Below are 25,559 nucleotides of genomic sequence, written 5' to 3'. Positions count from 1 at the left end.
AACTCGGTAGTTTAGTTTGAGAGCTCCATGTGGGATGGGCTGTCCAACTTGATAAACTTGTATCTACTGTAGTGTTTAAGCACTTAACCTTTTTTTTTTTTTAACAGTACTTGTTGATTCCCATTTCTCAGTCAGCATGCAACCAATATTTGAGGCTTTGTTTGAAGTGTGTCCTTAAGACTTTGACTCTTCCCCTCCTTGCTTTTCATTTCCCAGTTGTAGCTCTCCATAAAACAAGTTGTCGAGGTATCCCGCCGACACTCATTCTCTGCGTGTGGCCCACCACCCCACTTCCCCTGGAGATTGTTCCAGAAAGCGGCTCCTCTTCCTGTTAGATACTGAGCGGCCTTTTGGGATAGAGAAGCAGTGTGGCTCAGTGGAAAGAGCCCGGGCTTGGGAGTCATAGGTCATGGGTTTGAATCCTGGCTCTGCTGCTTGTCAACTGTGAGACTGTGAGTGAGTCACTTCTCTGTGCCTGTTACCTCATCTGTAAAATGGAGTTAAGACTGTGAGCCTCATGTGGGACAACCTGATTTCCCTGGATTTAACCCAGCACTTAGAACAATGCTTGCAACATAGTAAGCGCTTGATAAATACCAACATTATTATTATCCTGTTGGAACAGCTTAAGGAATGAGTTGTCACAACCCTAGAGATGGTTGGGGGTGCCAGCTTTAACAGACCTTTAATTTTATCACGATGGTTTTGACAAGCTTCCCGGGTGAAGTGCTAATTTGGCTTTCCAGCCATTGCACTGCATTGCTGGTCAGTGTGTTGCCTAAGTAAAGGTGTGATGTGAAGTTCTGGCCGATGTGCATCAGCAAAGCATAGTGCACCTGGACGGAGCTGCTTTTTCCATTTAATTACATGACCAATCTAGCCTTCCAGCCCAGGTGTCTGTCTCACTTCCTCTAGCCTTCAGGACACGAGACTCGGCTGTCATAATGACACTTCAAAACATCATTCCCCCTCCACACTGTGACACCATCTGTCTCATAAGCTCCTAACCATTATCCTCCACTCATTTCCCCAACAGCAAATTGCTCTTTCACATCTCTCCCTTTTCTCCACTCTATTCCAAGCGCTTTCCCCAACCTGCTTTTTTACTACTGCGTCAGCCTCCTTCGCTCCCTTCTCCAAGCCACCCTTCCCTCTACTGCCGGGATCACTTTTCTAGAAGTCGCTGGCCCTATTGCCCACTATAACCTTATCATCCTCCTTACCTTCAACTCTGAGTCATTTGGTCAGCCCTCCAACCTAACCTAACCTTACTCCTCTTTGCTACAACCCAGCCTCCAAACTTCATCTTCTAAACTTCATCTTCTAAACCCCTGCTAAAAATTCCCACTTTAGCCTGCAGCCACCCTCCTCATCTTCAAAGCCCTACAAAAATCCTATGAGAGGAAGATTAACTTCATTTCTGCACCCCCTCTGCACTGCCTAACCCTTACGCAGTTTGGTAACCCCACTTTACTGTATGTACTCACCGGTGGTATTTGAGCACTCTGTACCGAGTGCTGTACTAAGTGCTTGGGAGATTGTGAAATGGCAGTAGACGTGACATCCCTACCCACAGGGAACTTAGCCAAGAAGCGGTAAAGGAAAAGGCAGAGTATAGATTGAAAGTTGGTTGTGGATAGGGAATGTGTCTGCCAATTCTTGTATTCTCCTAAGTGCTTCATAGAGAAAGCTCTCAACCATAAATACCACCAATTAAGTGGTGTATTCATATACTGTACAAAAAGTTAACACATTGGTAAGGATGGGAAGAAATCCACGCAGACTATGGCAGTATATCTTTATTTGCTTTTACAAAAATCCACCTCTTAAAAATGTTACAAAGTTAGTATTCCTTAACCATTTCAGGAGTTCTTGGCATCTTGTTAATGACTCAGTGGTGCTCCTTAGTATGGGGGATGGTTTTTAAAGTAAATAAAAAACAAATACTATACACTTTTGCATTTCAAAAAAGTAGACACGTCACAAGTGCAATGATCAGTTTTGAAGAAAAAGTTGTAAAAATTCAAAATGCAATGACTTGGGCCATACAACTGGGTATATATCGATCAATCAATACTACAGTATAGGGTGCATAATGGCACTTCAGAGTGCTGGGAATTGCAATGAGATGCATAATTTTAAGCACAGGTCAAAACGATTCAGGAATTAGTGTTAACTGCATTGTTGCAAGAAGGCACACGATTCGGATGAGATGGCTAAATGTACAAATGTATTTATTCGACCCAACTAATCCGTGTCTTAAAACAATCCAGCCCAACGTCATATGGGAGGCATGAGTAGTATCAACTTAGTGAAATAAGGAAGCTATTCCATCTTGTCCTAATGACTTTCTGCCAGCACAGCACAAATATTTACCTCTCGGCCAGAATTCCTCAACGAGTCCCGATAGTGGATTCTTCAATTGAACCCACCCTCTTTTATGGGTCCTTGTCCACTTCTGGACACAGGCCTACCTCTTTCCTCTCTGACTTTATATTTAAAGGAGATTGATGCAGGTATTTTAAAAATGTGGGTGACAGAACCTTTGGGGACAGGGGTAGGGGGGCGCAGGGAGTCTTCCCTGCTTTAAGCCAAAAATCTAACATTTAGACCACTCTAGTTAACAATTGTGTTGCCAGCCACCCTCAAGGCAGACTAGAAAGTTCCGGTTTGGGTTGAGCTGGGTTGTGTAGCCATCCAGACTCTAATGGAGGCGGAATTGGACACAGGGGAGCCGACTCTTGTCCCACTCCCTTCTGCGTCACCCTTGCGCTTGGATTTGCATCCTTTATTCACCCCCTCCATCAGCCCCTCAGCACCCAGGACGTACGTATCCATAATGAATTTAACACTTACCCTCTAGACAGTAAGCTAGAGGCAACGTTTCTATCGACTCTCGTACTAAGCACGCAATCGAATGGTAAGCCTACTCCCGCACCCCTTTCTTCTAGTGTGGGATGGTGGTTTGGAGCTCACCACTCCATGAAGGAGACAGCTGTGCCCCAAGTGGCTGAATAGTAGTTACCTTCTGTAAAGGTATGTAGCTTCACTTTAGTTTCTTTCTCCCCTGCAACTCATTTATTTTAACGTCCGCCTCCCCCGACTAGACTGTAAATTTGTTGAGGACAGGGGATTACGCCTACCTCCTCTACGGTGTTCTCCCAAGCGCTCAGCACCTGCCTCTGCATTCGGTAAGCACTCGCCGATCGCTGACTGATCCGCTTTTCCTCTTCGTTAACTAAATCCCTGTGACTGGCTCCTGAGGGAGTTGAAACACCCTGAATGGAGAGATAAAAAACTTTCCAGGCCAGCGCTTTTTGGCAAATCAGAACTAACATACTGCACATGGCGATAAAGAACTTGGCAAGCCCGATACTTTGGCAAATCAGAGCTTCAAGTTGAGATACTCCAGAATAAGTACAAGGTTAAAATGTGCCTTGAGAGACTAAAATGCTACCTGAAGTGCTATATAAACTTTTCGTTTAAAATAAAGTTCATCACCACCTGGCTTGATGATATTAAGTGAATTGGCAAATGGCTGGGAAGTGGTTTCGTATCAAGTAGTAATAATAATTGTATTTGTTAAGCACTTAGACTATGTGCCAAGCACTGTGGTAGATAATCAGGTCCCACACGGGGCTCACAGTCTTAAGTACAAAGAACAGGATGCCAAATCTAAGTGTGATTAGATCTGGCATTAGTGTTGACAATACTAAGAAAAAAATGAAGACCATTTCATCTTGCAGCTTGAAAGAAAAACTAAACGGCCGTTGTGAGAGATTCTTATCGTGAATTTGGAAATTCATGCAACGTACATGAGTTCTTCCCTAATTGGCTCAAATATTTTCTAGCTTAGTACAGGTTAACTGATCATTTAAAAGGCTTTATTTTAGCCTTGGTTTATGCATACATTCCAAAGTAAAGTAGGCTCCAGTATAAGAGCACCTCCAATGCTAGGAGTTTATAGAGTTTTCTCTTTACATATTAAGAGCAGCAATAACCAAAAGAATGTACTGTTCTATCAAGTAGCTGCAACACGCAGCAAGCGTGAAACAAATCTGTATGTGGCAGAAACTTGAAACCTCTTAGAAAATGAGTCGAGCGTTGGTTTGGTGCACGAACATCTGTTTCTTTTAAATGAAGATTTAACTCTTTGCTCTAAAGTGCATAATGGAATTGCACCATCAAAAAATTAGCAGCGCTGATTCCTTCTCAGGCAAGCCTTATTTATGAACTACAACTAACCATGGTAAAGTGCAATAGGATGTAGTGGTAAATAGAACCAAGGGTGAAGCCTAATAGAATAGCTAATATGAAAAAGCAGAACAGTTTTTGCTATTCACAATGTTTATCTGGGTTTGAGTTATTTTTAGGACTTTAGTTACCCTATGAGGTTTCTTTTTGAAGAATTAAGTTCAATTGCATTCACAGTAAGCAAGGCAGTGTTTGAGAAGGACACAGGAAATGATCCTCAGTTAACTTATAACTTCCCATGGCTTGTTGAAAACAGACAATTACTGGACAATGAGTGGCATTTGACCTAAAAGCTACATTCAGACTCGACATTGACTAAACGTCAATAATTTGGACTTAGAGGGTAGGGTTCTGTTTGAATTACTGAAGAGTCAATTTACAAAAGGAGGATGTCTGAATAGTTTAACCTTACTACTGCACGGCTGGGGTTCTAACCATGGGGCTTTATTTGTCTGTTTTCTACTTTCCTGTCTTCATACACATTTCTCCTTTCTCCCCCTTCCTCTGCCCGTCTTTTTTCGCTTGCAACCGTAGGCTGTCAGAATTCTCCGTTCAGATCAAAGCCTGTCCTCTGCGGGTAGGAGGAGAAGCGAGTAGGAGATGAAAATATCACAGTCCTGACTGAAGGACCTTGAACTATCGTTCTCCAAACGGCATCAATTTTAGAAGTACATCAGCAAAGGATGAACAACTGAATGATTGTACACCAATTTCTATCGATCTGTACACCTATATACACAGATTTAAATAGCCACAATTCCTAAGTACAGCAGCGTCAGGGCAGGTTAGATGAGCACCTCTGAATCAGCAACGCGTGACAGGAGTCGCAGACTCGCACGGGCTTCGGTGACGAAGGCAGAGGCAATTCGTTGTCTGAACAGGCGTTACAGAAAATTTCTCCACAGTTTCTACAATGATGCTTGGTAAAGAGTGGAGAAATCCATTAAAATATATATATATGTAAATATATATATCCCTCCCCTACATCTAAAAAACGCTCAAGTCTCATTGTGGGTTTGCCTTACCTTTCTCTTGGAAAGTGAGAACTCTTTTTCACACAATTTGCAGTGGGTGGCTTCTTCATCTTTCAACCAAACTTGGCCCTAGAAGGGAAGAAGCGAGAACTGATTTCCCTCCATCCCACATGCAAGAAGTACATAGGTCAGGGAAAGGTCATTAATTTGAATTAACCTCGAGCTACCACCCAAGAGCCTCAAAGTGCTTCAGAGATCTTCAAGACAACCTGAAGACAGTCTTTGAAATGATAAATGATCCTATAATCCCTAAACAGGATCTGGGTTCCAATTCAAGCTCCGCCTTGTGCGCTGTGTGACCTTGGGCAAGTCACTTAACTTCTCTGTGCCTCAGTTCCCTCATTTGTAAAATGGGGATCAAGACTGTGAGCCCCATGTGAGACATGGCCCATGCCCAAGCTGATTACCTTTTATCTATCTCAGCGCTTAGTACAGTGGCTGGCACGCAGTAAGAGCTTAACACTCTTTTTTTTAAAAAAATTAATCTTTTAGAGTCGCAGAAGCGATGAAAACCTACATGGTAGCTAGGAGCTACCTGCCCCTACTGCGGTAGCTGTGGACCTTAAAGCCTGTTACTACTCTTAGATTTTTATTTTTTTAAATTATTTTTTCTTTTAGATGGAGGGACAATAATAATAATGTTGGTATTTGTTAGGCGCTTACTATGTGCAGAGCACTGTTCTAAGCGCTGGGGTAGATACAGGGTAATCAGGTTGTCCCACGTGAGGCTCAAAGTCTTAATCCCCATTTTACAGATGAGGGAACTGAGGCCCAGAGAAATGACTTGCCCACAGTCACACAGCTGACAAGTGGCAGAGCCGGGAGTCGAACCCATGACCTCTGACTCCGAAGCCCAGGCTCTTTCCACTGAGCCACGCTGCTCTAGGGTTACTGAAGCAGTGACAACCTTTTGGCCAGAGGTTTTGTTTATGCAAATGGGGATGTGGGATTTATAAGGCTTGGGAGAGACAGAGGGGAGAAATAAGGTGTGGGTAGGATACGGAGCTGGGAAGAGGCTGGTTCAGAGGCCCATTCAGGTGCCACTGACCTGTCGTCTCGCGGCTTCAGCCCGGCTCTCCATCCAGCACCTCTGCTCTGGAGCCACCTGGCCCAGGGCCTGCCACAGCAAAACCTCCCCTGGGGACAGGGGCCACCATTATTTGGTTTAAGCGGCCCAGACTGGAAAGGAATTATCACTGCCTAAAAGAAATTATTCAATGTGACCCCTAGGCCGGATCCACCTCCACCGAAGACTGGCTCAGGGTGGATATGCTCAGCTGCCCTAAGTGTGGTGAGGAGAGTTGCCCAACCCTCTCCACGGCAAACAGAAACTCCTCAGCCCTGGCTTTAAGGCGCTCAATCAGCTCTTCCCTTCCTACCTCACCTCGCTGATCTACTTCAACCCAGCCGAAGAAGGTAGGAGGGGGCAAGGTGATTGAGTGCTTCCCAGAGAAGCAACGTGGCTTAGTGGAAAGACCACGGGTTTGGGAGTCAGAAGTAATGGGTTCTAATCTCGGGCCTTTCCACTTACCAGCTGGGTGACTTTGGGCAAGTCACTTCACTTCTCTGTGCCTCAGTGACCTCATCTGTAAAATGGGGATTAAGTCTGTGAGCCCTATGTGGGACAACCTGATTACCTTGTATCCATCCCAGTGCTGAGAACAGTGCTTGGCACATAGTAAGCACGTAATACCACCATTATTATTATTACTTTCCAAGCGCTTAGTACAGTGCTCTGCACATAGTAAGCGCTCAATAAATACGACTGAATGAATGAACCCAGCCTGCACACTTCGTTCCTTTAAACCTACGCACAGTCCCGCGATCTCTTCTTTCTCACGGCTGACCCCTTGCTCGCGTCCTCCCCCTGGCCTGGAAATCCCTCTCCCTTCCATGCACCTCCATCTCATCTATCTCTCCTCCAACCTCTTGCCCCCATCCTGCCTCTGGCATGGAATGCCCTCCCTCTTCATAACCAACCGACAATTCTTCTAGCCACTTTCAATGCCTTACTGAAAGCACATCTCCTCCAAGGGGCCTTCCTTGGCTAAGCCCTCCTTTCCTCTTCTCCCACTTCCCTCTGCGCCGCCTTGACTCGCTCCCTTTATTCATCCCCCTCCCGGCCCCACAGCACTTACATTATTAATACTATAATGTATTTATATTAATGTCCGTCTCCCTCTCTAGACTAAGCTTGTTGTGGGGCAAGGAATATGTTCTATTGTTATTCTGTACACTCCCAAGTGCTTAGTACAGTGCTCTGCACTGTAAGTGCTCAATTAGTATTGACTGCCTGACTTGGGACTGCTTCTGCACGTACAGAGTTGATAACTACAGGATTAATTTCTCTTCAGCTCTATTCTATCCTTCCTACCCTACAGACCACCAGTCTCCCTGCTTTTTAAAGCCCTGCTAAAATCATATCTCCACAAGGCCTTCCCTGATGGAATCCTCTCTACATCACCTAAGCACTTAGATCTGTATCCCTTATGCACCTTAATACCCCATATCCTTATACTCTGCCATTTCCCCCACTTGTAAGCTCAGCGTGGGCAGGGAATGTGTCTACCAACTCTGTTACACTGTACTCTCCCGAGCGCTTTTTAGAGTGCTCTGCACACAGTGAGCACGCAACAAATACCACTGATTGACCTGTAATTTTTTTTTATGTAATCGTGGTATTTGTTAAGCACTTACTGTGTGACAGGCACTGTTCTTAGAGCTGGGGAAGATACAAGATAATGGGGTTGGTCACAGTCCCTGTCCCATATACGCCTCACGGTTTTAATCCCCATTTTACAGATGAGGGAACTGAGACACAGAGAAATTACGTGACTTATAATAATTATAATAATAATGTTGGTATTTGTTAAGCGCTTACTAGGTGCCGAGATACAGGGTAATCAGGTTGTCCCACGTGGGGCTCACACACTTTTAATCCCCATTTTACAGATGAGGGAACTGAGCCACAGAGAAGTTAAGTGACTTGCCCACAGTCACATAGCTGACAAGGACACGCAGCAGAGAAGTGGGGGAACCGGGCTAGAAGCCAGGGCCATGCTTTCTATCCTCTAGACCACACTGCTTCCTCCATTAGACTGCAAGCTCCCTGAGGGCAGGGATCAGGCCTACCAACTCTATTGTACTCTTCCAAGCACTCAGTACAGTGCTCTCCACACAGCAAGCACTCAATAAATCCCACTGACTCATTAGCCAAGCAGTTGCGAGGCCTAGACTCCCCAAGTCTGGTTAAATGAGTTTTCTGGAGCAGTGGGGGCCACATCTGGGGTTATGAGACCCTAATACGTCTCTAGCTAGGTAGGATGGACGGATAATGCATGTCTCCTCTCTCCCTGTCTGTTCCTCCTCTTCTCCCTCACCTTTTCCTTTTTATTATCCTTCAGTTTCCCTTTGTTCCTCCCCCCACTTGAATCATGTCTACTAAATAAATCTTACTGTACTCTCCCAAGCACTTAGCGTAGCACCGTGCTCAGAGGAGGTTATCGATAAATACTTCAGCCTAGAAGAACTGCTTATTTCAAATGGACTCATGTTAAACAGAGGAAAAAAATCTTTCTACTAACCTGTAAGGCTTTGTTGGCTTCTTTGATATCTTCTATTTTAAGCTTTGATCTAAAAAGATAACAGATAGGCCCAGCATTCACCACCAACAACCATCACAGAGTGTCCAGTAACACATTAAAAGTTTACCTACTCAGGGAGTGGAAATGCAGTGACACCTTAACAACCACCCAGAGGCTCGGTGATTTTTTTAAATCGGAGCAAGTACCCAGAACCTGGATTAAGGTACCAAAGCAGTGAGAGGGTACAGCCAAACTGAAGTTAGTTACCGACTGTGACTAGCGGCTATATTTCCAAGTTCCTGAATCGGAAACACTCGGTGGCAGAGAGTGTTTCTGTGGGCAGAGAATGGGTCTACCAACTCCGTTTTATTGTACTCTCTTTCAAGCACTGAGTACAATGATCTGCACACAGGAAGTGCTCAAGAAATACCAGGGATCAATTAACTGCTGGGGATTGTCCAGGCAGTCTTTTCAGGAGCTATCTTCGATCCTCGATCTGAAAGAGAGATAGATGCAGGTAGTAGGACCTCAAGCCAGCTCTGTCTATACGGCTTTTGTTTTGTTTTTCGTTTGGGATTTTTTAAGCGCTTACTCTGTGCCAGGCACTGTAGTAAGGGCTGGGGAAGATAGAAGCTAATCAGGTTGAACACAGTCCTAGTCACACATGGGGCTCACCGTCTTAAAATCCCCACTTTACAGATGAGGTAGTTGATGCACAGAGAAGTTAAGTGACTTGCCCAAGATCACAAAGCAGACAAGTTCTAGGCAAATGAGTTTCAGAGATTCCACAGTCCACTCAGCCTCCACTCAACATGGACCCCGTTGCTCCTTTGCCTTAACTGCCTCATGCTGGAATTTCTTCCCTCTATTTGGAATAATTCCCTGGAGCCCACACAGACATTTTAACAGACCACAGTTCCCGTGCTTTCTTCAGATTTGATTTAGCATACTGACTGGCAGATGGGAGGTAGGATCCTTTCAAGCTGATTCCAGTTTCTTCAAACCTCAAGTAGTGGTCTTTTTCCTTTAAAATTATGTTTTAGTGTGGGGCAGGGATGCCCACTTCTAAAGGGTTCCAGGGCAATCTCTGACTAGGAATAAAACTATTCAGGCTCCACATTCTGTAAGTGCTCAATAAATACAATTGATTGATGTCCCATCACATCGTCAGTGATGTGCAAACTCATATCCCAGGTGCTTGAGATATACTTTTCAAAATTATTTCAAAAGTCTAGTGGCTCTCAAGCTTTTAAAAGAGTTCTGTCTTCCTTATTCTAACACGGAATATTAGAATATGGTGACTATACCTCTGAATTGACAGATACAAAGGGAATGAATGGGTAGAGAGTAAAGTTTCCAAGTTCCCAGCTTTCGCCTTTTAAAATATTTTTCTTCTGGACGTCTCCTAAACCCAATCCATTTCACTGAACATCAGCCCACCACCATGCTGCTTTTAGGTTTCAAGTTTCTTTGTAGAGTTAGGTACCGATTGATCCCTCTCCCCGCACATTTTATGAAAACTGATAGAGTGAAAAGAAATAAAAGTTACTCGCTAAGCTTGCTGGCTACTTCTTGAAGGGCTTTTTCTTGGTCATGACATGTTTTTTTCAGCTCATGGTTTTCATCTTGTAGACTAAGGAATTCCTTAAAAACAATGAAAAGGGGAAGATACTTTTAAGACCAAAACACTGTACACACTGTCAAAATAAAAAGAAAGACGTACGTTCATATTTGCTAAATTCGTTATATGGCCTCCACTCATTTTAGCCATAGGTTCATTAATGCCCTTTAGATATCCTTTAAATAAACAAGTAAATACATAAATACTAATACTATTTAAACTGGTCTGTCCTGTTTTCAGAGCAGCGGCTTAAAAAATAGTCCCATCCTTTTTTTAAAACCTTTTTCATTCCTTATGCAAAACAGGGGGTGTAAATTTGAAAGATTAACCAACCACGACTTACTTTTTTAAGACTAATGATTTGCTGGGTTTCATTTCTGAGATGAGATAAGGCATCTTTCTCCTTTTGGAGACTGTCCTGCAGGGTGTGTCTCCATTCCTTTTCAATCTTCAGATCTGTTTCCAGCCGAGCCCTTGAATCACAATCACAACGAAACCAAATTACGGAGGCGCGAGGCTGAGTAAAAGCTATTTCTCATGACAGCCTCTCCTATTTTTCACAATCACACACCAGTACTGGCAAAAATGATGCTTTTCCATCATGATCATCAATGGTATGATGCTCTCTGTGTTCTCAATCCCTTCCTCCAGGCGCACATCTCCTCCTGCCTCGGGACATCTCCATCTGGATGCCCCCCCTCCACCTAAAACTCAACATGACCAAGGCTGAGCTCCTTATCTTCCCTCCCAAACCCCATCCTCTCCCTGACTTTCCCGTCACTATGGATGGCACTACCATTCTTCCTGTCTCACAAGCAACCAATCTTAGTGACATCCTTGACTCTGCTCTCTCATTCACCCCACACATCCAATCCGTCATTAAAACCTGCCAGTCTCACCTGCACAACATTGCCAAGATCTGCCCTTTCCTCTCCATCCAAAATGCTACCGCATTAGTCCAATCACTCAACCTATCCCGACCAAATGACTGCATCAGCCTCCTTTCTGAACCAGATTAAGCCTCCCTTTTCCCCTGCTCCCCACCCCGACCACCCCAACTTGCTCCCTTTGCTCTACCTCCCTCCCCCATCTCACAACCCTTGTGGATATATGTATTTATAATTCTATTTATTTATATTAATGATGTGTATATATCTTTAATTCTATTTATTTATATTGATGCTATTAATGCCTGTTTACTTGTTTTGAGGCTTGTCTCCCCCTTCCTAGTCTGTGAGCCCGTTGTGGGCAGGGATTGTCTCTGTTGCTGAATTGTACTTTCCAAGCGCTTAGTACAGTGCTTCTAACTTCTAATTTAATCTAGATTATGTAAAATGATGATATTTTTTAAGTGCTTACTATGTGCAAGGCACTGTACTAAGCACTGAGGTGGAGACAAGGAAATCGGGGTGGACACAGTCCCTGTCCCACATGGGGCTCACAGTCTCAAAGTCCATTTTACAGATGAGGTAACTGAGGCACAGAGAAGTGAAGTGATTTGCCCAAGGTCACACAGCAGACAAGTGGCAGAGCCGGGATGAGAACTCATGACCTTCTGACTCCCAAGCCCGTGCTCTATCCACTGCACCATTACACTTACATTTCTGGGGCTTAAGGAATATCCTCATTATGCTGAAATCCTACAGAAGCCTGAGGTTCAACTGAAAGAATGTAGGGGAACTTCCGGACTCAGAGAGAAGCCACAGATTAGTGCAGGTGAAACATTTGAACCTTGGCCAATTTTACAGATCTCATTAGAAGATTCTCTTTGGAGGGAAGCAGTCTTATCAGGAAAGCATCACGGGCTGAGGTGGGGTTTTTTTCTTATTTTTATGGTACTCGTTGAGTGATACTATGTGCCAGGCACTGTACTAAGCGCTGGGGTAGATTCGAGCTAATCAGATTGGACACAGTTCATGTCTCAGATGGGGCTCACAGTCTTAATTCCCATTTTACAGATGAAGTAATTGAGGCCCAGAGAAGTTAAGTGACTTTGCCCAAGGCCACACCACAGACAAGTGGTGGAGCCAGGATTAGAACTCAGGTCCTTCTGACTTCCAGGCCCACGCTCTATCCAGTAGGCCATCCTGTTGCTCTGTTTCCAATCTTTTTGGGGGGGACTCTACCCCAACAGTGTCAAGGAGCAGCGTGGCTCAGTGGAAAGAGCACGGGCTTTGGAGTCAGGGCTCATGAGTTCGAATCCCAGCTCTGCCACTTGTCGGCTGTGTGACTCTGGGCAAGTCACTTCACTTCTCTGTGCCTCAGTTCCCTCATCTGTAAAATGGGGATTAAGACTGTGAGCCCCACGTGGGACAACCTGATTCCCCTATGTCCACCCCAGCGCTTAGAACAGTGCTCGGCACATAGTAAGCGCTTAACAAATACCAACATTATTATTATTATTAAGGTTTCACTCATAGTATCTCTTCCCTCACACACTCAGTGCAGCCAGAACAAATGTCTTCACTACATATTTTAAACAATATGATGAGCCTATTGGGGTGTCGCACAATGCGGTGACAGAAGAAAGAGTCGTGCACGCCATCGGATGTGAGGGGCCTGCTATAACCTAAAGTATCCTTAGCATGGGGCTCTTGCAAGAGCACAGTCTCTCGGTTATAGATCTGACCGTAGTCCTTGGAGCCAGACCAGAGGGAGAAGAACAGCAGTGGCCAAGACCGATTAAAAGACCAGTTGCGCCTTAGTAGTGCTCTGCACACAGAAAGTGCTCAAAAAATACGGCTGATGGATTGATTGCTCCTGCTGTAGTCACCAACTCCTGAGTCTGTGCTGCTGAGGCCTTTAGAGACCTCAACCTCCTTGCCCCCTCCTACCTCAACTCGCTACTCTCCTCCCTCACCTCGCCACTCTCCTCCTTCACCCAGCCCGCACACTTCACTCCTCTAATGCCAAACTTCTCACTCTACCTCCATCTCATCTATCTCTCCGCCAACCTCTTGCCCCCATCCTGCCCCTGGCCTGGAATGCCCTCCCTCTTCATAACCAACAGGCAATTATGCTACCACTTTCAAAGCCTTAATGAAAGCGCATCTCCTCCAAGGGGCCTTCCTTGACTAAGCCCTCCTTTCCTTTTCTCCCACTTCCCTCTGCGCTGATTTGACTCGCTCCCTTTATTCATCCCCCTCCCAGCCCCAAAGCACTTATATTAATACTATAATGTATTTATATTAATGTCCATCTCCCCCTCTAGACTAAGCTTGTTGGGGGGAAAGGAATATGTCTGTTCTATTGTTATTCTGTACACTCCCAAGTGCTTAGTACAGTGCTCTACACACAGTAAGTGCTCAGTTAGTACTGACTGACTGAGTTGGGACTACTTCTTCATGTACAGAGTTGATAACAACTACAGGATCAATTTCTCTTCAGCTCTATTCTAGCTGTTTCTGCTTGACTTCTTGCTGGGTGCCCCCAAATTTTCACCTTGTGAGGGGCCCAGCTGTTGGACTAATGACCACCCCTTCAACATTTTGAAATAGCCCAAGTTGAAAACCACTGGATTAGGTAACAGAGAACAGAACAGAGAGCAAGAAGATTTAAATTTGTACCACTGACAGGGCAAAGGCACTTCAATTCTCCGGGCCTCGGTTTCTCCATCTATAAATTGGCTGCAAGAATGGTGACCCCTGTCTGCTTTGGGAGGGGGAGGGGGGTTGTGAGGGGTTATAAAGATTAATAAGATATCATGAGAAAACTCAGGAAAAAGATTATTTACTCTATACTCTGACTACAACAGAAACAACACCCTGAAGTCCAAAATGGCTGCTTCTGATTGCCTGAAATCTAAATGTTAACAGCAATTCTGGATCTTTGGGGAGGTAAAAAGAGATCTCTCTGCAGAGATAGAGGAGAGATCAGTGGAAGAGAGATATGGCCACCGTGGCCTTATTCCCCGCAAAGCTCTGAGCTGTTTCTAACCTTCAGATTGTGCTTGGTTAATGACACCATGTCAGTAGTGAATCTACACAAGAAATTTTGGTTGGGACTCTGCTCCCTCTGTTCCCTCTCTACCCCCCCTTCACCTCCCCTCAGCTAAGCCTTCTTTCCCCCCTTTCCCTCTGCTCCTCCCCCTCTCCCTTCCCCTCCCCTCCGCACTGTACTCATCCGCTCAACTGTATATATTTTCATTACCCTATTTATTTTGTTAATGGAATGTACATCACCTTGATTCTATTATTTTGTTAATGAGATATACATCACCTTGATTCTATTTGCTATTGTTTTAATGAGATGTTCATCCCCTTGATTTTATTTATTGCTATTGTTCTTGTCTGTCCGTCTCCCCCGATTAGACTGTAAGTCCGTCAAAGGGCAGGGACTGTCTCTATCTGTTACCGATTTGTACATTCCAAGCGCTTAGTACAGTGCTCTGCACATAGTAAGCACTCAATAAATACTACTGAATGAATGAAGCAGTATGGTCTAGTGGGAAGAGCACAGGCCTGGGAGTCAAAGGACCTGGGTTTAATCCTGGATCCTCCATTTGTTTCCTGTGTGACGCTTCGGCAAGTCACTTAACTTCTCTGAGCCTCAGTTCCTTCAGCTGTAAAATGGGGATTCAATATCCATTCTCCCTCCTACTTTACAATGCAAGTCTCATGAGAGACCTGATGATCTTGTCTCTCCCCCAGTACTCAGTACAGTGCTTGGCACACAATAAACGCTTAACCAATAACCCAATCATTATTATTACTATGACTCTGAGGAGATGACTGATAGCAAGAGTAATGGGAAGAAAAGTTTCAGGGCCTAAAGAGGGTTATTACTGATAGATAGTGTGGCTGCATCATCATTTCACCCTCGGCCAAGCTAGTGAATTTCTTGGGTGCATGGATAAGAATCTAAGTGGTCTGAATGACTTAGATGTTCTCTCTGTGATAGAAAATCAATCAATCAATGGCATTTACTGAGAGCTTATGATGTGCAGAGCACTGCACTAAGCATGTGGGAGAGTACTATACCACCAAGTTGATCACAGAGAAGGGCTGGACCAGCTCTTTAGGGGAGGATTTCTACTGGTGAAAAACCTCAATTTTATTTTAAAGTAATGGCTTCAACCAAGTTGCCCCTCCATACGTTCTTTCCTTATGCCGCTTGCTGGTTCTTTTTGGTTTTTTCCCCGTGGTATTCATTAAGTGTGCCAGGCACTGTACTAAGCGCTCGGGGGAGATACAAGCTAATGAGGTTGGACACTGCCCATGACCTGCGTGAGGCTCACAGTATTAATCCCCATTTTACAGATAAAGTAACTGAGGCACGGAGAAGTTAAGTGACCAGCCCAACATTACATAGCAGACAAGCAGCGAGGCTGGAATTAAAATTCAGGTCCTTCTGACTCCTAGGCCTGTGCTCTATCCACTACGCTATGCTGCCTCTTTAAGATGATAATAATAATAACAATGATGACAATAATAATGGAATTTAAGTGGTCACTATATGTCAAGCACAGTGCTTAGTACAGTGCCTGGCACATATAGTAGGCGCTTAACAAATACCATGATTATTATGGAATTGAATCAAGACGGACAGAGCCTTCACAGTTTACATAATGGTTAGGAGTAGAGAAGTCATGTGGCTTAGTGGAAAGAGCATGGGCCTGGGAGTCAGAGGACCTGGCTTCTAACCTCTGCTCTGCCAATTGGTTGCAGTGTGACCTTAGGCAAGTCACTTCATTCATTCATTCATTCGTATTTACTGAGCGCTTACTTTGTGCCAAGCACTGTATTAAGCGCTTGGGAGAGTACAATACAGCGACACATTCTCTGCCCACAATGAGCTCGCAGTCTAGAGGGGAAGACTGCCACTAATATACATAAATAAATTATGGATATGTGCTGTGGGACTGGGAGGGAGGATGAATGAATGAAGGGAGCAAGTCAGGGTCACAGCAAGTCAGGGCTTAACTTCTCTGTGCCTCTGTTTCCTCAACTGTAAAATGAGGATTCAATACCTGTTCTCTCTTCTACTTATACTGGGAGCCCCATGCGGGACAGGGACTGTGTCCATCCTGATTAACTTGGATTTTCCCAGCGCTTAGAACAGTGCTTGACACAGTAAAGCGCTAAACAAATAACAATTAGAAAAACAATAATTATAATAATAATAATAGCGAATGAACAGTGAAGGAAAGCACTCTTAATACAGGCTATTCGAAAAGGAACAATTTTTAAGGCAGAAACTAAAAACATGCTAGTATTGTAAGAAATCTGCATTCCTTTCAATTAAAAGAATACTCTGTTACTTGAAAAGTGTTCTACTTGTTTCAGAAGGGAAGACGGCACTTACAGTTGCTTCTCCTTTTGGGAGATTTGTTTCTGCAGGGTGTCAGATTTACTCAGACATTCTTGCTGAAGTTTCTCATCCTCATTCTCGGCTTCCATTTGAGCCTTCTCTGCTTGCTGCAATCTGGTGTAATTCAAATCAACTTTGGGTAAAACTGAGGCTAGAATTAGGGTGTAAAAGGGTGAAGAAGACAAATAAAAGAAAAATGGGGAAATAGAAACATTTCTAAATAAAACAAAGTTTGGGGAAACTCACAAACTCAAACGAGAGAGAGCCACAAAATGCCTAAAAATCTTCTATGATTTTTCAGTAGAACATGTAATTCACACAGCACATGGTCTTCCAATTTGTTTTTATTTGTTATTAAGTATTAACAAATGCCATCAATGCCAAGTAATACAAGTTTTATCGCTTACACAGAGTTTAATGTTCTAAATTGGAGGGTATTACGTGAGTTAGAGTTACTGTCTTTTTACAGAACAAGGATAGGTACGGCAGCTACGCTAATTAAGCAAATAAGCCCCACTGGCCATGTGTTGTGCTAGAATGTGTGTGCCTTGAATTGAGGGTGTTTATAAGACCAGTGACAGAGAATGGTAACCATCCAAGCAGCAGTGTGGCACTTTCTACAGGGGCTTACTGCATTTATTGAATCTCCCCAATACTATTATAATACGTATATGTATTTTTAAAAGAATTTATATGCTAGTTAGTATCGTACCCTACTGCGCTCCCACCACCAAATAATCTCTCTCAAATTTTATTTGAACTAGTTTTTGTCTTTTGGAATGGTTCCCCTCGTCCTCAGCAGAACTAACCCAATTAGGCACCTCTGACCACCACTTGCAGGAGGAATCCTCCAATCTAAGAGGGTAGAAAAGGGAGAGTTACTGCCCATCCACCCTTTTGAGGTCAAAAAAATCTAACTGAAAGCTCTAAAACCAATCCCGCCTGCCTTTCCTTTAAGAATGGGGGAGCAGAAGGGGGAAATGGGGAAGAGAGGGAGGGAGAGACAGAGAGAAGGAGACAGAGTTGGCCTTTTCTTCATCCGTACTGTGCTATCTGGAAGAGGTCTGGGTGCAACTGGAAAGGTAAAGCCAAGGCCACAGGCATGATCTGTATCTTAGAATGGTGTTTTGAAAATTCCATACGGCAAAAATCAGTGGAGGAGTTGCAGAGGGAAAAAAAGATGGTTGCTGGAAAGAGAACTGTCAGCCAAATGTGAAATAAAGTGAATTTTAAAATAATTCTATAGTTTACATTTTTAAAGTCGCAAAAAAGATAAAACCGTATTAGAAAATCCTGACCGTCTCAATGCATCAAAAGTCAAAATTACTCTTGGTGCACTGAGGTTTGGCTGATGGATTTTGGGAGTTGAAGTCCTCCCAAGCCATTTAACATCCTGAAGGGCCCGGGGTTTTCTAATACTCTTTTGAAATCTTTAATACCTTGTTTTTATATTTAACAAATTATACAAATGTTGGCTCTTTAAAACTATTTAAATGCAACAGTTCTGAAGGGGGTTTCAGAAAGATATATCTTTGACCAGCTTGTATTGGTGTTGTGTGTCACTGGTGGCACATTTCACAAATGACATTGCAATAGTCCTGGTTTGAGTTAACAAATCTTTGTCACTTTGCGATGGAATGGAGAGAAATCAAAAAACAGGGAGAGGTGATCAAAAAATGGTTAAAATGTAAAGATTGGGATAAGGAAACAAAAAAGAAAAAAGAGGAAAGAGGATGTCAATAAAAGAATATTCATGTCAATAAAGCTTTAATAGTTATGTTTTCCACAGGTAGATTCAAAGAAAGCAATGGTAAGACATGTTGACATCAATATGACAGGGCAATTTTCAACAATAAAAATGATAACTGTCATCTACAAACTATTCAACTGGATTACACATTTTCCTGGCTTTTCGGTCTGTGTTTTTTGGGTGGTTTTTTTTTTAAACCATAACTATTTGCTGTAACATCCTTCAGTATATATGATTCCTTCTTTTTCTTCTACTGAAACTCTGCCTGTCCTTAGCTAATTACTTGACAAACATTTTAGCCTAATACTGATTTCCGAATCCACCCCCAGTTTCCTTAATGGCATTGCTATGCCCGTTGGAAGTGGAGAGAGAAGCCTACTGTGGCCTACATTCAGGGTGTGAGCTAGAGGAAACACAGTTGGAGAGAAGCAGATGGCAAAAGACAGCGGAGATGACACAGTCAATGTGCATGGGAGGTCAAGCAAGGGAGAGTCTCACCCTTGGTTTTGGGGGGGTGGCCAGGGGCTTTTGAAGGCAACAGCATGCTGACAAACAGCACAAACCAAGAGCAAAATCCTGGAAGTCTATTCAGCACAGTTCCTGCCCTCAATCTGCCTACTGAACGTGAAACTTGATGGCAGGGGTCTGAGCATGGAATAAAAGTAAAGAGGAAGATATGAAAAGGAAAATAATAGTGGATAAGCTGTACCTTTGCTCCAGTTGTTTCATAGCAGCGGTAATTTGATTGGTTTTATCTTCCAGTCGGCCAATTATTTCATTCTTTTCTTTCAGGCCATCTTCAGAACCCTAATTTTAAAACATTAAAATTTGACATTAATTCCTTGATGGTATTCATTGAGCACTCCCTGTGTGCAAAGCACTGTACTAAGTTCTTGGGAGAGGTAGAGTTGGTAGACACAATCCTTGTCTTCAAGGAGCTTACAACCTTAGTAGGGGAGAGAGACACTAAAATAAATTACAGCTAGGAGAAGCAACAGAGTATAAAGATATGCATAAAAGTGCTGGGAGGGTTAGGGGTGAACATCAAAATGTTTAGGGGGTACTGACCCAAGTGCATAGGGAGGAAGAACTGGGTGAAAAAATGAGAAGTTAATCAGGGAGGTCTTTCTGAGGGGATGGGATTTTAGTTGGACTTTGAAGATAGGGAGAGTGGGGTAAAAAATTACTACTATGGTACTTGTTAATAATAATAATGTTGGTATTTGTTAAGTGCTTACTATGTGCAGAGCACTGTTCTAAGTGCTGGGGTAGATACAGGGTGATCAGGCTGTCCCACGTGAGGCTCACAGTTAATCCCCATTTTACAGATAAGGTAACTGAGGCACAGAGAAGTTAACTGACTTGCCCACAGTCACCCAGCTGACAAGTGGCAGAACCGGGATTCAAACTCATGACCTCTGACTCCCAAGCCCGGGCTCTTTCCACTGAGCCACGCTGCTTCTCATAGTAAGTTAAGCACTTACTATATGCCAAGCACTGTTCTAAACACTAGGGTAGACACATATTTATCACACTGGACACTACTGTCAGCTGCGAGGGAGTTTCAGGAAGAAGGGAGGATGTGTGCAAAATGTCGATGGTAAGAGAGATGAGATTGAGGCACAGTAAGGACACTGGTGTTAGAAGAACGAAGTTTGCGGGCTGGGCTATAGCAGGAGAGGAGCAAGGTTAGGTAGGAGGGAAATTGCCAACTGAGTGCCTTAAAGCCAATGGTGAGGACTTTCTCTTTGAATGCAAAGATGAATGGGCAACCATTCGAGGTTTTTGAGGAGCAGACAGATGTGCCCAGAGTGATTATTTCAGAAAAAGTGAACTATGGACTGGATGGGGGTGAGGTTGGCAACAGGGTGATTGGCAAAGGGACTCATAAAGTAGTTGAGGACAGATAAGACAAATGCTTGGACCAACGTGATAGTTTGAATAATAATAAAATAATAATAACAGAGGTATTTGTTAAGTGTTTACTATGTGCCAAGCACCATTCGAAGCACTGGGATAGATACAAGGCAGTCGGGTCGGACACAGTCCCTGTCTCACATGGGGCTCACAGTCTGGCCCAAGGTGATACGGCAGACATGTGGCGGAGCCAGGATTAGAACCCATGTCATCTGACTCTCAGGCTTGTGCTCTTTCCACTAGGCCATGCTGCTTCTATGGAGAGGATGGAGATGGAATGAAGAGGGCAGGATGGATTCTAAAAATATTGTCAAGATAGAACTGCCAGGATTGGGTGACTGACTAAATAAGTGGGTTGAACAAGAGAGATGAGTCGGGTCAATGTCAAGGCTGCGGGGTTGTGAGACAGGCAAGAGAGTGGTGCTGTCAACAGTGATGGGAAAGTTATGGGGAAGACAGGGTTTAGGTGGGAAGATGAGGAGTTCTCTTTTGAATGTTTAAATCTGAGGTATCGGTGGGACATCAAAAAGGAATGTCCTCAAGGGAGGAGGAAATATAAGACTGCAGAAAAGAAGAAGGGTTGGGGTTGGAGGTGTAGATTTGGGAGTCATCCAAACAGACAGTAGTTGAAGCCACGGTAGTGAGTGAGTTCTTCAAAGGAGTGGATGCAAACAGAGAATAGAAGGGGATCTAGAAGTAAGCCTTCAAGGACTCCCACCATTAGGGGGTGGGAAGCAGAGGAGAAGCTCGAAAGAGACCAAGAAAGAGTAACCAGAGAGCCCGGAAAAGACAGTCAGTAAAACCAAGATTAGATCATGTTTCCAGGAGAAGGGAGTGGTCCCCAGAGCTGAAGGCAGCTGAGAAGTCTAGGAAGATGGAGTAGAGTCTGTAAGATTTGACAAGGGAAATAACCAGCTGCTTTGGGGAGGATTGTTTCTGTAGAGCAGATGCAGCCAGACTGCCAGAGGACAAGAAGAGATTTGGAGAAGTGGAGGCAGTATATTAATTAGAGACGTATGAAAAAGAATGGCAGGAGGGAGATAGTGATAACTCAACTGTGCAGTGGGGTCAAGGGAGGGAGCTTCTTTTGGATAGAGGATACAGGTGCATGTTTAAAAGCAGTGGAAAAGGAGCCATTAGACAGTGAGTCACTGTGGTCTGGGAAAGCAGAAGGGAGGGAGCAAGTCTTTTAATAAAGGGTGAAGGGACGGGGTGGGGTGCGCAGGTAGAAGGGGTAGTTTTCGAAAAAAGGTGGATGATCTTTTGAGAGAGGGCTGTAAAGGATGAGTGAGCCGATAAGAGGGCAGGAAGAGGGTGGCACCGGAGAGATGCAGGGGATAATTTCAAGATGGTTTCAATCTGGCTGATGAAAGAGACGGTACTGACAGCGCAAAGGATGGGGGCGGGCGGAGGGATGGGAATTACAAATCAAATAGTTGACGCAGGCAATGGGCAAAGGAGTCAAAAAGGGTGGAGAAGTCTAGTTGCTGCACAAAGGAGAAGGCAGAGTTACAGCAGATGAGGATGAGTTTGCAGTAGGTGAAGTCAGCCTGATGTCTGGATTTTAAATTCTCCCAAAAATAATATTGAGAAGCTCGTTTTTATACATGTCCCTCAAAGAGATAAGGCAATATTCCCGCTCAGTGGGTAAAGAAAAATATATTAGCAGAAAGTTTTACTCTACTAGCTCATGTTTGACCCATTTTCTGAAACTTGGCAACACTATGCCAAAATTAATCCCTAAGCCAAACCCTTTCTTTAATCATTAAAAACAGTAGCTTCTTGAACAATAAACCTGGCTTCCTCAAAAGACTCCAACTATTCAACCCTATCTGAAAATATCCATCCTTAATTTAAGGAAGTTTCACTAATGAAAGAAACTTTTTTACCTGTAGCTTTTGATACATTTCTATATTAATAGCTTTAACTTCTTCCAACTGCTGTCGAAGGCCTATAAGGGTATCTTGTTTCTCATGGATGTCTTTTTCCAGCAATTTCATGGCGAGTTCTATCTCATGCTTCATACTAACTTGCACCATTAATTCATTCTCCACATCCTGCAGTTTAAACAGACACAAACACACAGACGGACATTTTCACTATCAGCTCAGAATGTTAAAAACAATCATAACATTTTCAGCTGTAATCGTAGAGGCAGTGAGGCCCTGAATGAGCAGACAAGAATCCTATTTGCTGGAGGTCTGGGAGAGTGTTCTTGTTATACTGAATATTCTACTGAATTCATTCATTCAATCATTCAATCGTATTTATTGAGCTCTGTGTGAAAAGCACTGTACCTAGCATTTGGGAGAGTACAATGTAACAACACACGACACATTCCTGTCCACAATGAGCTCACAATCTAGAGGGGGAGACAGACATTAGTGTAAATAAATAAGTAGATAAACAAAATTAATGAATGAATCAGATCCTAAGTGTGCTCTGAACACACGTCTTTTTTGTATACAATTTTTCTTACATAAGTTGTTTTCATTTTGTTCATTATTTTTGCTCTTTTACAAATTAAAAAACCCCGAAAACATCCATTCTATAAAAGGGCAAACACATTTGATGCAAACAGCCAAATCTGTGCCAGCAGAAGATGGAATGGCCCAGGTGAATTTGGACAATTCAAAAACCTCGCTTTGGTCCGAGGTGGCCAACTTTTTTGTACTCCTAGGTACCACTGCCTACCTGAAAGCAAATGGTTTACCACATCACTTTTGGAAGAAAGGATCCACCAAGACATTTTTAGCTCACCACAGAATCTCAGCTCCCAGTTTCTAAAGACTTTTTTTCCTTCATGACCACCCTGGCCCATTAGTAACCGATGGCTTTCAGTGCCCAGACCAATTTTTTTAAATGTTGCAGTGCGCCCAGTGGGGAAAGACAATGACCCACTAATTTTCAAACTGATACCGAAGGTTGCCCGGAGTCTTTGGTTAGAGCACATGCTCTTTTTGATTCAGAAAGAACATCTAGGCTATGGAAATACTTCAAGGGCAACATTACCCAGAAATAATCGGGACAGCGATAGTGAAGTGCAAACAGGCTCTGGCTAATCTGTTCCTGGCCCCAGTCCTGGTCTCGATTGAAAGTAAAATGCCCCCAAGATGGGAGGAGAAACAAGAGGTCTGGCTAATCCACAAACTGGATAATAATCTGCCCTTAAAGATTTGAAGGTTGGATATTTGTATTTGCTAATTCTGTTGTAGTGTACTCTCCCAAGTACTTAGAACAGTGCTCTGCAAATAGTAAGTGCTCAATAAATATAATTGACTGACTGATTTTGAAATAGATGGGAACTAATCCTGAGACTGTGAGCCCCAAGTGGGGCAGGAACTGTGTCCAAACTGATGAATATGTATCTATCCCAGTGCTTAGAAAAGTGCTTGACACGCAGAAAGCATTTAAATTCCATACTCACAATAGTAATAATGATAGAAAAACCCTGTCCCCACCCCTCCCTACTAAAAGAGTTTTGAAATTATAAGAAAAACAGTGGTTGAGGAGGACCATCTTCCTCAGGTTTGGCCAGTTAATTTTAATGAAATGAAACGTGCCTGTCGAAGCTGAGATTCTTCTCGGAGCTGTCTACGAGCGTCATTGTACATTTCATCCAGACCCTGGCGGGATTGTTTATATGTCTGCAGCTCAGCTTCCACATCCACTTTTGTAACCTGGGAAAACAAGTACAACCCATTATTCCATGTCCACCACTAACAGGGCTCAGAGAGTCGTCTACTGAAAGGGAAACTACTTCCATATACAGTCGATTGTTACAAGGCGGCCCATTTGAAATAAATCCAAACATACCTCCAGGTGCTGTTGTGTTTTCATTAAAATGAGTTTATTTTCACTTCTTAATTGATGATTTTCTTCTTGTAATTTAATGATATTGTTCTTGGCTATTGCTAACTAAATGTGAAAAAAGGGGGCAGAGATGAAACTGTAAACATGTGAACAATAAATATGCAACAAAAAATAATCAAAATATTTTGGTACCTTAAATTACTATTAAATCTTTAACGTCTGCTAATTCTGTTATATTGTACTCTCCCAAGCGCTTAGTACAGTGTTCTGCACATAGTAAGCACTCAATAAATACAAGTGATTTATGACTCCAGAATGTGGCCTTGTGCTCAGGAATGTACTAGGGAAAGAATATAACTTGAAATGAGAAACACTGCTAAGCCTCTTCTTAAGAAAAATCTCTCAACTGCTGGTACTCAACCTTCACTTTTCCATTTCTAACCCTTATTTCTTAGATTTATTTCATGTGCAAGTTGATCTATTAACTAGAATAGGTACCAATGTTTCTAAATAAGCATTCAAATATGCATTTTGATCAATAGTAGGGCTCAAAAAGATTGAATTTTTACATATTTTCATTTTAAAATATTTTTGACAAAGATAAGGGCACAGCCTTCAAAATTTCACCAAGGAAATTCAAAGGTTTACAGCAGTTGACATGAAGACCGAGCCTATGGGAAGTCTATTTCATAAACAGAGATCAGAATGGAATCGACTCCTGATGTTACCAAAAGTCTCAAATATTTTTATTTCAAATCCTGAAAGTCCTGATGGTTCACTTTGCTTAGGGCAGTTTGAGAGTACAATTCAGAATTTATAATTTGCTACAAGAATATTTAAACTACTGTTTTTAGCTCAAATTTATAATGCATGACTGACTGGTTTTGAGACTGCTTAGGTTGTATTTTCAACAATAATAAAAGCAATAACAATAATAATAATAATAGTATAATTGTATTTGTTAAATGCTTAATATATGCCAAGTACTGTACTAAGCACTGGGGCAGATGCAAGATCATCAATTCGGAAACAATCCCAGTCTCATGCAGGGCTCACAGTCTAAGTGGGAGGGAGTACAGATACTGAATCCCCATTTTACAGATGAGGGAACTGAGGTCCAGAGAAGTTAAGTGACTTGCTCGAGGTCATTCAGCAGGTACATGAAGGAGCAGGAATTAGAACCCAGGTCCATGAAGGAGCAGGAATTAGAACCCAGGTCCTTTGACTCCCAAGCCCAGGCCCTTTCCGCTAGGCCACACTGCTTCTCAACGATCTTC

At 43.2% G+C, this 25,559-nt stretch overlaps 1 protein-coding gene across 5 annotated transcripts in view; it reads right to left on the bottom strand.

Moving 5' to 3' along the window:
* Positions 1–1,784: 1,784 nt before the first annotated feature.
* Positions 1,785–25,559, bottom strand: part of RUFY2 (RUN and FYVE domain containing 2) — a 53,113-nt gene continuing 29,338 nt past the window's right edge. For 2 of the 5 annotated variants that reach the window (XM_039911523.1, XM_039911524.1), the window contains exons 9-19: positions 24,286–24,387; positions 24,033–24,149; positions 22,359–22,526; positions 19,262–19,359; positions 16,797–16,916; positions 10,837–10,966; positions 10,422–10,516; positions 8,873–8,921; positions 5,280–5,357; positions 5,052–5,173; positions 1,785–3,278 (exon numbers count right to left, since the gene is read on the bottom strand). In XM_039911523.1, the coding sequence (XP_039767457.1) occupies positions 3,239–3,278; positions 5,052–5,173; positions 5,280–5,357; positions 8,873–8,921; positions 10,422–10,516; positions 10,837–10,966; positions 16,797–16,916; positions 19,262–19,359; positions 22,359–22,526; positions 24,033–24,149; positions 24,286–24,387 (1,119 nt within the window). In that variant the 3' untranslated portion in view covers positions 1,785–3,238. The other 3 variants (XM_029060210.2, XM_029060212.2, XM_029060213.2) reach the window with 3 other exon arrangements.

Source organism: Ornithorhynchus anatinus, chromosome 3 (assembly GCF_004115215.2).
Source record: "Ornithorhynchus anatinus isolate Pmale09 chromosome 3, mOrnAna1.pri.v4, whole genome shotgun sequence".
Taxonomy (NCBI): domain Eukaryota; kingdom Metazoa; phylum Chordata; class Mammalia; order Monotremata; family Ornithorhynchidae; genus Ornithorhynchus; species Ornithorhynchus anatinus.
The sequence above is the reverse complement of the archived record's forward strand: the minus strand, read 5'-3'. Positions and strand labels throughout refer to the sequence as shown.